At 34.9% G+C, this 14,926-nt stretch overlaps 1 protein-coding gene across 1 annotated transcript; it reads left to right on the top strand.

The window, feature by feature from the left end:
- The first annotated feature begins 2,976 nt into the window (after nucleotides 1–2,976).
- On the top strand, nucleotides 2,977–4,498 carry LOC109340273 (lysine-rich arabinogalactan protein 19-like). Its single transcript, XM_019577922.1, has 2 exons — nucleotides 2,977–3,789; nucleotides 4,135–4,498. Exons 1-2 carry the CDS (start codon nucleotides 3,157–3,159, stop codon nucleotides 4,225–4,227), a joined length of 726 nt encoding a protein of 241 aa, XP_019433467.1. The 5' UTR covers nucleotides 2,977–3,156; the 3' UTR covers nucleotides 4,228–4,498.
- Nucleotides 4,499–14,926: the final 10,428 nt, after the last annotated feature.

Raw genomic sequence — 14,926 nt, 5'->3', positions numbered from 1 at the left:
TAGAACTTTGAAACACGGAATTCAGAGTGAAAAATAATTATAAATGTGTCATGGACAAACTTGATGTCTATCTTGACTCGAAATAATATTTTGAAGCCAATGATGCAATCGGAATTCGATTCCGAGTTACCGAACTCAAAAACATGTTATTAGGCCAAATTCGGGCGAATTTGGGTCCGACGGCAGCTCAAAAACTTTCCGTCACAAAAAATTACGAAAATTTACTATAAAATAGGAAATTACAAAAAAAGACTAACACTCAACTATAGTTTAGTCTAGTTCAATACTGATTAATTTCTAAAATTAATCGTTGTTAAAATAAATAATTAATAAAACATTCACAGAAAAGTCACGGTGTTACAATCATTATTGACTCTTAAAAAAATACAAATTAATTGGGATAATATAATGATTATATATAAATCTTTACACTGACATAACAAATGACGATACATAAATATTATACTTATTTTCCTTTTTTCTGATCTTCAATGAATTGCATTTTCTTTAAATGTATTGGGCTTCCTCTTGTTATCCTAACCATAATTCAGTCCTCTTTTGGAAATTTTCTTGAAAGATAATCACATTAAATATGTACAACACATTTTTAGGATCAGAAAACGTTGTATACACTTAATGCACTGGTAAGGTAAAAAGGTGTATTCACCATACAGATTGACTATAAATATTTACCATGATAATATGTGGTGGTGAGTGTGTGCAATATTTTTTTTAAAAATTATATATTTTTTTAGAGAAAAAAATATATATTAACAATATAAGAGTTTTATACATTGTTAGTACATCATACATTATATGACATTCATTTTTAATCATCATTGATTCTTCGAAAAAAGTAATTCTAATAAATGGTGGATGATGCATGTGTCTAAATCTTTATACTGACAGTGCAACGATATTATGTTCTATATTTTGTAATCCTTAATATTATACATTATTACCCCTATGTTTTTTTAAAAAAAATTATATATTACCTGCATACAAAAATATTACTGACCAAGTATTGCCTTCGAATACTGTTTTATTTCTTAGCTAGTTAGTTTTCTATATAGCCCTTTATCATTTTTTCATTTCATTGTTTCTATTCTGCTCTCCCTTTCTATTATCTTAACATTGTTTCAATTTTATTGTTTCTATTTGTTGCATTCGAATAAAGCTATTTGACTTTATTATTTGTTTGTTTCATTGTTTGAATATATATTTAACATTATTTTCATTTCAGTGTTTCTATTCATTGCTTTCAATCGATGTTTCGTTGCTTTTATTCTTTATTTGTTTCATTGTTTCTATTATGTTTGATTGTTTCTATTCACTCTTTGAATCTTTGTAATTTGTAATTTCATTATTTCTATTATGCTATGTTTCTATTATATTTTATTTTGTTTGCAATGATTTTAGATGTTGCCCAATAATCATAGAAAGATAGTTTTTAACTATGAAAATTACGAAAAATATGTTGCATAACTGAATGAGATATACATGGATGAATAACTCCTTATTGATTTGCATTGAGCGATAAGTGTTTAACAACCATGACATTAATTTATATGGAGCGTGTAATTTATTTAAATAGTTATATTTTGGTGATTTTCATATTAATGTTTACATATTTTTATATATTTTTTATTTTAGAGAATTAGAATATTTTTTGTATTAAATGTATTTTATGTTATAATTTTTTTTATATTTATGATCATATGCAATTTAAAATGGGATAGATGGTTATTGTGTTAATGATGGTTACCTATAATTATATAATTTTTTAGAAATTAAAAAATGTTAAAAACAAAATAAAAAATTGGAAATTAGTTCATAGTGGGAGTTAAAACATATTTTGCTTTTATATATAGTATAGAAATATATATGATACTTATTATTTTTTAATATATGTTGCACACCCTGCTCTCTCGGGTCATAGAATCGTTACTGCCCTGTTCATCTAATGCAGCAATTCTTTCAGCTAAGAAGGAAAAAGAAGAAAGAAGAATCATCAAATGGCCCCTCTTCCCTTATTATTATTACACACCACCATCTCTCTAAGTTTCTTAACAAGATTCATGACGACATCTTCCATGTACTGTTGTGTTCGTAAAATAGAATTAGCAGATACACATTTATTTCCTCATGTTTTAAATGACCATCGGAATAAAATTTTCAAACATGATGAAATGGTCTTAGTGAAAAACAAAGTGTTCAACTTCTCACGTTATATTCATCAGCTATTGTTGTCACCTTAAACTTCACGTTAGTTAGTAGGCTTGAGGGTGAGAATAACATTATTTGTACTATTAATCTTTATCAATTCTTTATGTCACTCTTTTTTTGTTACAGGTTAAATTAAATAGCAGAAGCAAGAAACAAAACAATCACATTGGGATATTAAATATAAAGTGAGTGATCAAGATAAATTCATTTACAGTTAGAGTTGTCAAACTCATAATGAAACATATTTGTCTTTGCCTTTGTCACCTTTCATATATTTGGAAAATGTGAAGTTGCGTATTAAGATAATTTGCTAGAAAGAGAAATCTAGATTGAACAGCAGATAAAACATCACAGTCACATTGGGACGTTATATACCATCACATATTAACCAAGAAACTTCACTAGTTTGGGACAGTCACGCTCCGAAAAATATTAACAGAGATATAAGCAACTAGGCATTTAAATATGTGGGTCATCTGTGGGAAATAGTTGGTAAAATCATGCTATCATCAACAACATGAAACATTGTTCATAGTTGGTAAAATCATGCTATCATCAACAACATGAAACATTGTTCCTTTTTTCTTCCCCATCTACCCAACCTTATATCATAGTAAACATGAAAATCAAATGTGCTTAGAAGATAAGTTAGGCCACAACCATATTATAAAATATAGTATGTGTGTGAATTAAGTCTACAGATATGAAGATTTAGGATTCTAAGGGGGCCTTGATGGAAGATAAGGTAATTATACCTATGCTTTTTCAATTGCCAATGTTCCTTATAAGATCAATAGTGATGTCAAAATCACAGGAAGGTTACATCTCTCCTTCCATTGATCATTCACTCAATACTTCTCAACCTTCTAAGCTTTATCATAGCACATAAATAAGAAGGTAACTCTTGTGTCTGACAAATCACAACATACAATGGCTGCAATGTTTTGGGCATTGGTTCTAGCAAGTCTCTGTTGCCAACTACCATCAATCAATGCCCAAGCACCAACAAAGTTTTCACCCACAACGCCAACCACACACTCCTCACCAACAACCACACAACCACCCATTGCGGCATCATCCCCTCTTGTCACAAGCAAACCACCAACTGCAACCCCACCAGTTGCGAAGGTGGCTCCCAAGTCTTCTCCTGTGACATCACCGGCTCCCAAGGTTGCACCAGCTTTAAGCCCAAAAGCCCCTCCACCACAACTACCAAAAAGTCCACCTGTACCAGCTCCCACATTGCCACCACCACTACCACCACCACCGAAGATATCCCCAACACCAGTCCAAACACCACCAGCACCTGCACCAGTAAAGGCTACACCAGTGCCCGCACCTGCACCTGTTTCTTCACCACCAGCTCCTGCACCAGCGCCTATAATACAGGTACCAGCGCCAGCACCTCAAACCCACAAGAAAAGAAAACATAAGCACAAGCACAGGAGACATCAAGCACCAGCTCCTGCACCAACAATTATTCACAAGAGTCCCCCAGCACCACCAACTGATACAACGGCAGACTCAGATACAGCCCCAGCACCAGCCCCAAGTCTGAATTTGGTAATATCTTTGCCCACCAAAATATTAGTTTACAATTAAATACATTTGTTGGGTATATTCCAGTATGAAGTACACATCGGATATGAGGGGAGAAGTGAAAGATTATAAGTGGAAAAGACCTACGGAATTATTGTTTTAAGGTTTTAGTTCAAAACGTGGTCTCACTTGTGACTCTCCATTCTTCTTGTGACTCAGAAACCATGGAACTCCTTGGTGGTTGGAGATTCTAGTCCTGGTCCAACAACATTAAGGCTAAAAAAGATTACTAAATGAAATATATAGCCAAATATGTCTTATATTATAAGCATCACATTGTTTTAACCACATCTTATGTTTACTTCACAGAATGGTGCACCATCAAAACAAGGGAGAAATATATGGGCAACAGCAGGACTTGCTATTATTGTTTTGCTAGCTACCACTGGCTACAGCTGCTAGCAATCTTAAAGAGACTATTGATTCACACTAAACAGTTATTTGGTTTGAAATTTGTAAAATTGTTTCATGTGTATAGATCTCAGTAATGAGAATCTATAGTTCTATACCAATGAGTTTTTGTTTCTTTATATTTGTGGTGATACTTGCTCAGAAATAGTAATGAATATGAATTTTTGAATTGTGAAAAGAATGAGGAGATGTCATATAAAAATGTCTATAGTTATCAGTTATAACATTAAACTTGATCAATTTCTAAGTCCATCTCTCTTTCCTCCCTAAAGTCAATCATCAATAAGAGTGAATTAGAAATATAAGATAATAAGAGGGACCTTGAAAACCAAAACAATCACAGCAAAACAACTTTAGCACACTGACATATATAATCCAATATGTTGTTATCCAACCCATAAATTATTGAACTTTCAGAACATGCTGGGATGCAACCCTGTAAACTTTTATATGATGATCACAAAACTCAAATAGCAAAGGGTAGATGGATGGTAATGTATTTCTTCTTCTTGAGGCAAAAGATTATGTTCCATACTGTTTTTTGTATGGTTAGATTTCCATTATAAAAAACTGATATTTACATTAGGTATTTTTAGAAAATTAGAAAGATGTTATGGGTGTTAGATCATTGCTAGTCAATTGGTCAAAATGGTGTGTAGATTTTAGACAAAGTTGTGTTTAACCCCATGTTGTTTATCTAAAGAGTAGTGTAATTTAACAATACTGTGCAACATACAGATATGACATCAGGAAATAGTAGATAAAAAAAGTGTTCAAGTAGATAGAAAGACTGTTTCAGGAAAGAATAGATACTGTACAAAAAAACAAAGGCTCTTTCTTCTTTGACCACACGAGTCACATGTAAATTCTACAAGTAAACTTCTTCTTGGAAGACGCAAATCAATAGAAGGTCCTGGACATGTGACAGCAAAATTAACATACTAACAACAGACAAGGCAAATATTCAAAAAGAAGATGCTTAATTACTACCAACAAATTCAGTGCAACAATAAGACAATAAAGGGCAAAAGGAATTAAGTCACAACAACAACTAAGCTTTATTTTACTAGGTATAACACTATTGTTAGTGCAGCGAAACTGATTGTTGTATAACGTTGACCACAAACAATCAAATAAAGTGCATACAATAAATAGAAGATAAGAAACAAGAGAATTTGGTAACGGTGTTTGACCAATTGTTCCTACGTCCCTGGGAGCGCTGAGCGGCTACCCACATATTACTATAGAACAACGATTACAAATCCTAGCGCACTCATGGGCCCACCAGCCCATGGATTGTTTTTATTTGTTGCTAATATATGGTGCAATTTACAGCAAGGGACTTGAGTCTAATATATAACATTGATACTCTACTCTATTTTCTTCCCTACAACATAAACCTTATGAGTATCCTTAACGATCTTACCAAGAGCCTAGCTCTCCAAACTTGTAGTGCAGCTTCTCGTATCGCCATCAAATGGAACACGCCACCTAGCCACATATTGCTAGGAAGTCTTTCGATATATTGGAACATCTACACAAAAGTTCATCAACATTCATCATCTTCAATACTCAAGTTAAAATGAACCTTGAAACTTTCTTGGAAAGCCTCAATCGCTACAACTAGCATCCAAGCCAATGCCCATGTCATACCCTTGCATCTCTATCAATGCTCATGTTACAACTTGCATCAAAGTTAATGCCCATGTTAAACCCTACATCAAAGTCAGTCAGCGCGCGCCTCTATAATTTTCTAGATATGCTAACAATTAACATTTTTTTCCTATGATGTGTCAGACAAGCTATTAGGATATTCCACTTCTCATCTCAAATGAGAACATTCTCTCAACATCTAGAGAGATATTATCAGCACCTGTCTCTGGGTCAAACTCAGCACATGAATCCCTATCTCCACCTTGATCCTAACCCAAACTTCTGGGGTTATGAATCAACATATATCGCCTCCACCACAGTTCTGCCATGTTTTCTTCTCCTTCAATTCATCTGCTCTATCTTTGCCAATACCTTTGATGCACCTTGTCTAGCCATCACCCATTCATCATCTTTAGCAATTATCTGATGTCTGGGTTAAGAGTCGTTTACGGATTGGCTCTGATACCAATTGTTGGTGCAGCGAAAGTGATCGTTGCGCAGCGTTGGCCACAAGCAATCAAATAAAGTGCATAGAAGAAACAAGAGAATTTGATAACGGGGTTCGGCTAATTATTCTTACGTCCCCGAGAGCGCAAAGCGACTAGCAAGATATTATTAGAGAATAAGGATTATAAACCCTAGACACTCGTGAGCCCATCTGCCCATGAGATGTTTCTATTTGGTGATTATATCTGGTGCACATTACAAGATAGACTTGAGTTTAATATATAACATTGATACTCTACTCTATTTTAATATTAGGTAATGTGAGACTAACACAATAACATACTTCAAACATCATCAACAACTTTATTAACACTAACTTTGAGATTTTGAAGCAAAAATCTATTGTCTCCAAATATTCATAGAGTACAAAAGCTAGAGATTAGTAATAGTACTATTGAGAAAAGAAGGTATTCAACAATACCAACTATTCCATAGTCCCACTAGGTAGAATCTGCTTAAAGGAAAACATGATGTACGGGGCTCACATATACTTATATTCACTTCCACACAAAAAAGTTGTTGAACTAAAATGAGAAAAATAATACAAGTCATCAAAGCTCAAACCAAAATCAATTACAAAAGCAAAATACTTAATCTTACGTACAAATGGTAATGCTTTTTAGTTGAGATTGTGCTTACTTGTATTCATCTCATTTTGGGAAGAATATGGTCCAACTTAACTAATCAATTTTTTCTATCTTAATTGTTGTTAGTGTAAGGTCCAACTTAACTAATCAATTTTTTCTATCTTAATTGTTATTATAGTAAATTATACTGACAACCCCTGAGTTTTAGTTAAATTATACAAATCATTCCTCACTTTTTTTACACCTACACAAATCCCTAATTTTTATACTTTCATTACACTGACTACCCCTGCATGAAAATTAAGTGTAATTTTTTTAAACAAAAAATATGATAAATACAATTAAGTTAAACGAAAGATAATATATTATGGAGAAAAGTCCAAATAATATATGAGTTGATACATCTTTATTATTTTTTGTTCGTTACGATATAATATAAGAACGATTTAAACAATATATCTTTAGAATTGTTGATGCATTTTGTAACAAAAAATAATAAACATACATTGATTTGTATATTATTTGAAATTTTCTCCATAATATATCATGTTTTGTTTAACTTAATTACATTCATCACATTTTTATCACATTATTTAACTCGGGATGTCAGTGTAATTAACTCTGGTTATTACAATGAAAGTCTGAGTGAGCCCCAACTTAAATAATCAGTTTTTCTTATCTTAACTGTTATTTCAATGCAAAGGGCTTCCTCCCACTTTAATACTAAATTTACATGATTGGAATGAGCCTTAAGTTGATGGACTGGCATGAAATTATTGGACACACATAACATAAAAAATTTGTTTATTAATAAAAAATTGTTCGCCAAAATGTCCATTTAGCTCCTAGACTTTTCTAACGGATAATGAAGACTACTCACCAGTAGGAAAAAAAATATGTTCAATGTAAATTTATCAATTTTTGTTTATTGATAATTTAACTGTTTTTTTATTATTTTTGATTTGTTTGTTATAAAAATTTATAGGAATTGACAAACATAAGATCTTATAACTGAAGCCTAAACGTCTCATTTAGAAAAATATTTGGATGAACCAAGGTTAATTCCAAAGAACATAATTTTAATACATACAATGTTAATTAGGATGGTTTTGGACTTTTATAAACTTATAATCTTAATTATTAAGTTTTAGGTTTTTGTTTATCATTGGACTTAAATAATATGCAATGTTACGTTGCTTGGAATTGTGCATTATTATATATTTTTAATTCTAATGTAATATTATGTGTAATTTTAAAATAGAGTGAATTACATTGGTACCCCTGAGTTTTAGTGAAATTATATAAATTACCCAAACTTTTTTAAAATATACACAAACACCCCTAATTATATATACACATTACATTGACTACCCTGTAAGAGATATAAGTGTAATTTCTTAAACAAAAATAGTGACGAGTATAATTAAGTCAAATAAAATATGGTATATTATGGAGACAAGTCCAAATAGTATAAACTTGATATATATTCATTATTTTTATTCGTTACAAACTGCATCAATAAGTCTAACGAGATGTTTAAATTACTCTCATATTATATTATAACTAACCAAAATAAAGAATAAACATCGACTTTTATACTATTTGGATTTGTCTTCACAATATATCGTATTTTGTTTGACTTAATTACATCTGTCATAATTTTTTATTTAAGAAATTACACTTATCTATGTTACATGGGTAGTCAGTATAATATATATAATTAGGGGTAGTTTGTGTATGTTTTAAAAATGTCTGAGTGATTTGTATAGATTCACTAGAACTCAAAAAGTATCAGTGTAATTTACTCTTTAAAATATAATAATAACATAAAATTATTTTTTAATGTTATTTAACTTTATGTAATAAAATATTATCTTTTTATGTGACCCACAAGTCTTTCTTGCCCATATTTAGGATAGGTGGGATATAGTATTTCATGTTATTTTCATACATTAGCATCCCGTCTTAATTTAAATGAGCATTGTATGTAGGGATGACAATGAGACCCGGACCCATGGGTACCCGCGGATAATATCTGCAATGGGTTGGATTGAGTTTAGGTCTGTGTTTTTGGACTTGTTGATAATTGAGACATGAGATTTTGTGACCCGTTGTTGGATGGGTTTGGGTCCGGATAAAGAGGTACTCATATCAAATTTTTTTGTCTCCACTCAGGAAGGGACAAGGCAATCTATGTTGTCTTGGGTTCAACAAGGCAGTAAGAGCACTAGGAAAAGACTCAGTCCTAGAGTGAAAAGTTTTTGACCTTGTATGCATTGGGTGAGTATTAAGAGGCAACATCTGACTAGGACCAGTAACTAGCGAGGGAGTCACAGACGAGGATGGGGAAGAACTGATAGACTGGTGAGAGGCGGTAGTAGAGGACGTAACAGGTTGGGAAGTAGTGGTCGAAGTAGAAGAAAGAGGTAAAGTATTTAGAGACGAGGGTTGAGACACCACTGAGAGAGGAATACACACACTACTACTCGGTTGACAGTCTGTTGTGGGAATGGGAGAAAAAGTGAAAGGAAACTTGGCCTCATTGAAAATGACATCACGAGAAACATACATTCTACCCTTAGAAGAAAGACATTTATACCCTTTATGATGTGAAGAATATCCTAGAAAAGTACACTCTTCAGACCTATATTGCAGCTTATGTTTTGTATAAGGTCGTAGACAAGGAAAACAGGCACAACCAAATTTTTTTAGGAATGTGTAGTCAGGAGGGGATTTGTAAAGACATGTATAAGGAACTTCACCCTTGATAGACTTACTGGGAATCCTATTTATGAGATAGACAGTTGTGTCAAAGGCATACTCCCAATACTGTAAAGGAAGAGAAGATTGGGCAAGTAAAGTCAACCCCATTTCGACAATATGCCTATGTTTCCTTTCGACCACCCCATTTTGATGATGAGTGTGAGGACAAATAATTCGATGATGAATACCAAGAGTTTTCAAAAGGGAAGAAAAATGGCGAAACTCCCCACCCCAATCAGTTTGGACAGACTTTAAGACTCCCTTAAACTGAACTTCAATCATAGTGTGGAATTGCTGAAAAATACAAAGAGCTTCAGACTTGTGTTTAAGGGGACGTAACAGGTTGGGAAGTAGTGGTCGAAGTAGAAGAAAGAGGTAAAGTATTTAGAGACGAGGGTTGAGACACCACTGAGAGAGGAATACACACACTACTACTCGGTTGACAGTCTGTTGTGGGAATGGGAGAAAAAGTGAAAGGAAACTTGGCCTCATTGAAAATGACATCACGAGAAACATACATTCTACCCTTAGAAGAAAGACATTTATACCCTTTATGATGTGAAGAATATCCTAGAAAAGTACACTCTTCAGACCTATATTGCAGCTTATGTTTTGTATAAGGTCGTAGACAAGGAAAACAGGCACAACCAAATTTTTTTAGGAATGTGTAGTCAGGAGGGGATTTGTAAAGACATGTATAAGGAACTTCACCCTTGATAGACTTACTGGGAATCCTATTTATGAGATAGACAGTTGTGTCAAAGGCATACTCCCAATACTGTAAAGGAAGAGAAGATTGGGCAAGTAAAGTCAACCCCATTTCGACAATATGCCTATGTTTCCTTTCGACCACCCCATTTTGATGATGAGTGTGAGGACAAATAATTCGATGATGAATACCAAGAGTTTTCAAAAGGGAAGAAAAATGGCGAAACTCCCCACCCCAATCAGTTTGGACAGACTTTAAGACTCCCTTAAACTGAACTTCAATCATAGTGTGGAATTGCTGAAAAATACAAAGAGCTTCAGACTTGTGTTTAAGGAGAAAAAACCAAGTGTATCTAGTGTAAGAATCAACAATGGACATATAGTATTTGAACCCCGAAACAGATGCGATTAGAGAAGGTCCCCAAAGATCTATAAACACCAACTCAAAAGGAGTGGAATAAACGTGTGTGAAGGACTTGAAGGTAAACGATGTGCTTTACCTAAAGCACAAGCACTACAAAAAACAATATTGTTTTTATTTATGAAGGGAAGTTTACAGTGTTGCAAAATAGACTGCACGACTTCTTTATTTGGATGGCCTAACCGAGAATGTCACAACAAATACAAAGTGTCATCCCTAGAGTTTGTATATGTAGGAGAAATAGAGAAATTACAACATGATTGAATCTTAAAACTATTAGTGCTAGAAACTGAGGACGTCAGTGAGACAGGTAGCTGGAGATCGGTGAAAACATATAACCCTTCAGGACCAAGAGTGCCCTCTAGAAGTAAGGTACCATCAACCTGAGATTTAACACAACAATAATGAGAATGAAATTCGAAATACATGGAGTTATCCTTGGCAAATTGACTAACACTAACAAGGTTTTTGGTTATAGAAGGAACCAGAAGTAGATTTTTAAGTGTAAGAACATGTGAGGGGTTGTGAGGTGATTAAAACTTTGTCGTACCAATACCTGTAATAGGTGCACTAGAACCATTACCCATAAAAATGTTGTCAGATCTAGATAGGCCAATAGAGTGCATCAAATTTGACGAATCAGCAATAATGTGATGTGTGGCTCCAGAATCAGGGTACCATAACTGTGAATTGTAAGCTTGCGGATTCATACCAACCGAATGATGAAGAGGGTTAGGCTGCCCTTGTGCAGGATGAAAGGAGTCATAGTGAGACTGAGCAGGAGACATATGGGCCGACCCTAAAACAGAGGGTTGAAGATATCCCAGATGTGACACAGGAGAGACATTATTTGCATAGAGTCCTGAAGTGTGTTGTTGAAAATGAGAAGGAACATTATTTCCATATGCGGGACGTACAACCTAAGTCGGGGAAGCATACTGAGCCGGAGAAGTAGGAACCTGTGACTGTATTACCAAATCAAACCGATACCAACACTTTAAGGCCTCATGACCAGGTTTGTTACATAGTTGGCAACAAACAGAAAAATTGCCACGGCTACAAAAATTGCCACGTCCAGAAAAATTGCCACGTCCAGAAAAATTGCCACGTCCAGAACGATAGCCCCTGCCACGTCCTGAAAAATTGCCACGTCCTCTCCCTGTATGCGGTACCCCATATTGGTACTCAGTAACATTATACGGATATTCAGCAAGAGTATTTGACACCATGTGTGAAGGAAAACCAGTTGGTGCCTCATAGAGTTGATTCTGAAATCGTTGATGTTCATTTTTAGAGAATTGATGCTTGAGAGAGGAACTAGCAACATTAGCTGAAAATACTTCATTAGCAGGAGGATGAATCCTCTCCAAATAGGTCTCATGAGCCATTAAAAGAGACTCAAGTTGAATAAAAGAGCAAGATTCAGTTCTATTATTGATCGTAGTAACGAAAGACTCATATTCGGAAGGAACACCTTCAAGAACTAAACGAACCTGTTCACGGCCGGAAATAACCTCACCAACAACAGCAAGAGAGTGGATTAAAACCTTTATGCGAGATACAAACTCAGCAACACTTTGAGTGCCTTTCTTAACTGTGTGAAGTTTAGAGAGAAGGAGTTGGCTTCGAGCACGAATTAATGAATCAAAGAACATATGAACTTCATCCCAAATTTGCCACGCATGCTTGAGCCCTAGCACTCGAGATTGGACATATTCAGAAAGGGACTGAAGCAACCATGAGACCAAGTGCTGATCTTGTTCTTCCCACTACAGGAATGCAGGATTTATTCGTTGAAGATCACGATCTTCTTTTGAGAGAAAACGAAGTGGAATCTGCGGATTCACCATGAATCGTTCAAGACGATGTGAAGCCAGGACAGCCTCGACCTGTTGTTTCTAGATGAAATAATTTTTCTCCGAAAGCTTTGCTGAAACATTGTGAGAAAAAGTAACCGTCGCCGGAGGAATCACCGTCGAAGGCCGTGGAGAGAGAGAATGAGACGTCGGTGGAAAAGAATCCATTGATCTTCAGGATCTAAAAGCTCTAGATACCATATTAGAATTTGATAATGTAAGGAGAAGAAGAGAGTGAAGAAGAAGAAGAATCCTCTTCTGTGTGTTAGTGAGAGAGAGAGAGAAGACGAAGAAGAAAGAGAGAGAGAGAGAACGTAAGTGAAAAAGAGAAATATGATTTCTATTATTAGGGTGAATTGAATTAATACAATATAAAGTGTACAAGCACAATATTTATAAAGAGCTGAGAAAGTAAAGGTAAATGTATCTGGACAGGCATAGGGGCCAGATACATTAGAAAGAGAAAAAGGAGATAGTTATAATGCAGTTACAAAAGTAGTTTAAAACAGAATTATTACTAACTGAACTACTCTAATAGTGGGATATAGTATTTCATGTTATTTTCAAACATTAGTATCCCGTCTTAATTTAAATGAGCATTGTATGTAGGGATGACAATGAGACCCGGAACCATGGGTACCGCGGATAATATCTACAATGGGTTGGATTGAGTCTAGGTCTGTGTTTTTGGACTTGTTGATAATTGAGACATGAGATTTTGAGACCTATTGTTGGATGGGTTTGGGTCCGGATAAAGAGGTACCTAGACTCGTTATTTCTAAGAGAAGAAAAGAATCAAGAAGGAACAAAATTCTTCTTGTTGAAGAAGAAGAACGTGACAAAGAAAAGAAATAAATGTGGTAAAGAGAGGAAGAAAAGAATAACACTTGATACTTTTTATTATGGATTGAATTTTATTATACAAGCTTGATTCTCTTAACTTTATAGGAAGAAGAATCCATTAACAACTCTTAATAACAAACTAAACTGACTTAATTAGCACATGCTAAATATGACAAAATACATGAATATCATAATGACTTGGACAACAAGTAATAGAAGGCCCAATGATCTCATGCCCAGATTTCTGGTTAGGTTGTTTGATTGGTCCTTGGCCTAGCTTAATTGATTCTTGGCCTGAATTGTGCCTGAGCGAATGGCCAGTGGAAGCTGCCTAAGCTTAGCCTAAGGGAATGAGCCTTGAATGTCCTGAGTCGTGTACAAAGCAACACTAGCCTGGTGCATCTGGTGCAGGGTGTATGAGGCTGCTCTGGACTGGTGCATCTAGTGCATCTGGTGCTGGCTTGTGACTCTAGCCTGGTGCGTGTGAGGTTGCATAGAGCCCCTGTTCTGGCACAGCTGATGTAGGGCAATGTCTTGGTTAGTCCAATATGTTTTGATCAAAAACGGGACATTGCCTAGACCTGAAGCATTAGTTGTGTTGCTGGTCATGCTTATTGTGCACACATTGATGTTAGGCCTGACTGCCATTGATATGAGCATGGTTGTTGTTGGCTTAAGGCTAGTCACAACACCATTAGTCTTGAGCACATTAGTTATAGGCAAAGAACTTACAATATTATTAACAAGAGTCAAGTTATCATTTTGATAATTATCTTTTAATTTTGATACCCCCCACAAGTTGGGGCGCATATACTTAGGAGACCCAACTTGATGTGAATATCTCTGTAAACAGTTGGGCCTAATGCTTTAGTTAAGGCATCAACAAGTTGCAAATGAGTAGGGACATGTAGAAGCTTAATCAAACCTTGGCTGTTGTACAAAGCAACTCTAGCCTAATGCATCTAGTGTAGGGTGTATGAGGCTGCTCTGGCCTGGTGCATCTGATGCTGGCTTGTGACTCTAGCTTGGTGCGTGTGAGATTGCCTAGGGGCCATGTTCTTGCGCAGCTGATGGAGGGCAATGTCTTGGTTAGTCCAATCTGTTTTGATCAAAAACAGGACATTGCCCAGACTTGAAGCATTAGTTGTGTTGCTGATCATGCTTATTGTGCACACATTGATATTAAGCTTGGCTGCCATTGATATGAGCATGGTTTTGTTGGCTTAAGGCTAGTCACAACACCATTAGTCTTGAGCACACCATTAGTCCTGAGCACACTAGTTCTAGGCAAAGAACTTACATTTTTAACAAGAGTCAAGTTATCATTTTGATAATTATCTTTTAATTTTGAT

Source organism: Lupinus angustifolius, unplaced genomic scaffold (assembly GCF_001865875.1).
Source record: "Lupinus angustifolius cultivar Tanjil unplaced genomic scaffold, LupAngTanjil_v1.0 Scaffold_154_12, whole genome shotgun sequence".
In the NCBI taxonomy this organism is placed as follows: Eukaryota; Viridiplantae; Streptophyta; class Magnoliopsida; order Fabales; family Fabaceae; genus Lupinus; species Lupinus angustifolius.
This window is presented reverse-complemented; position numbering and strand designations above follow the sequence as displayed.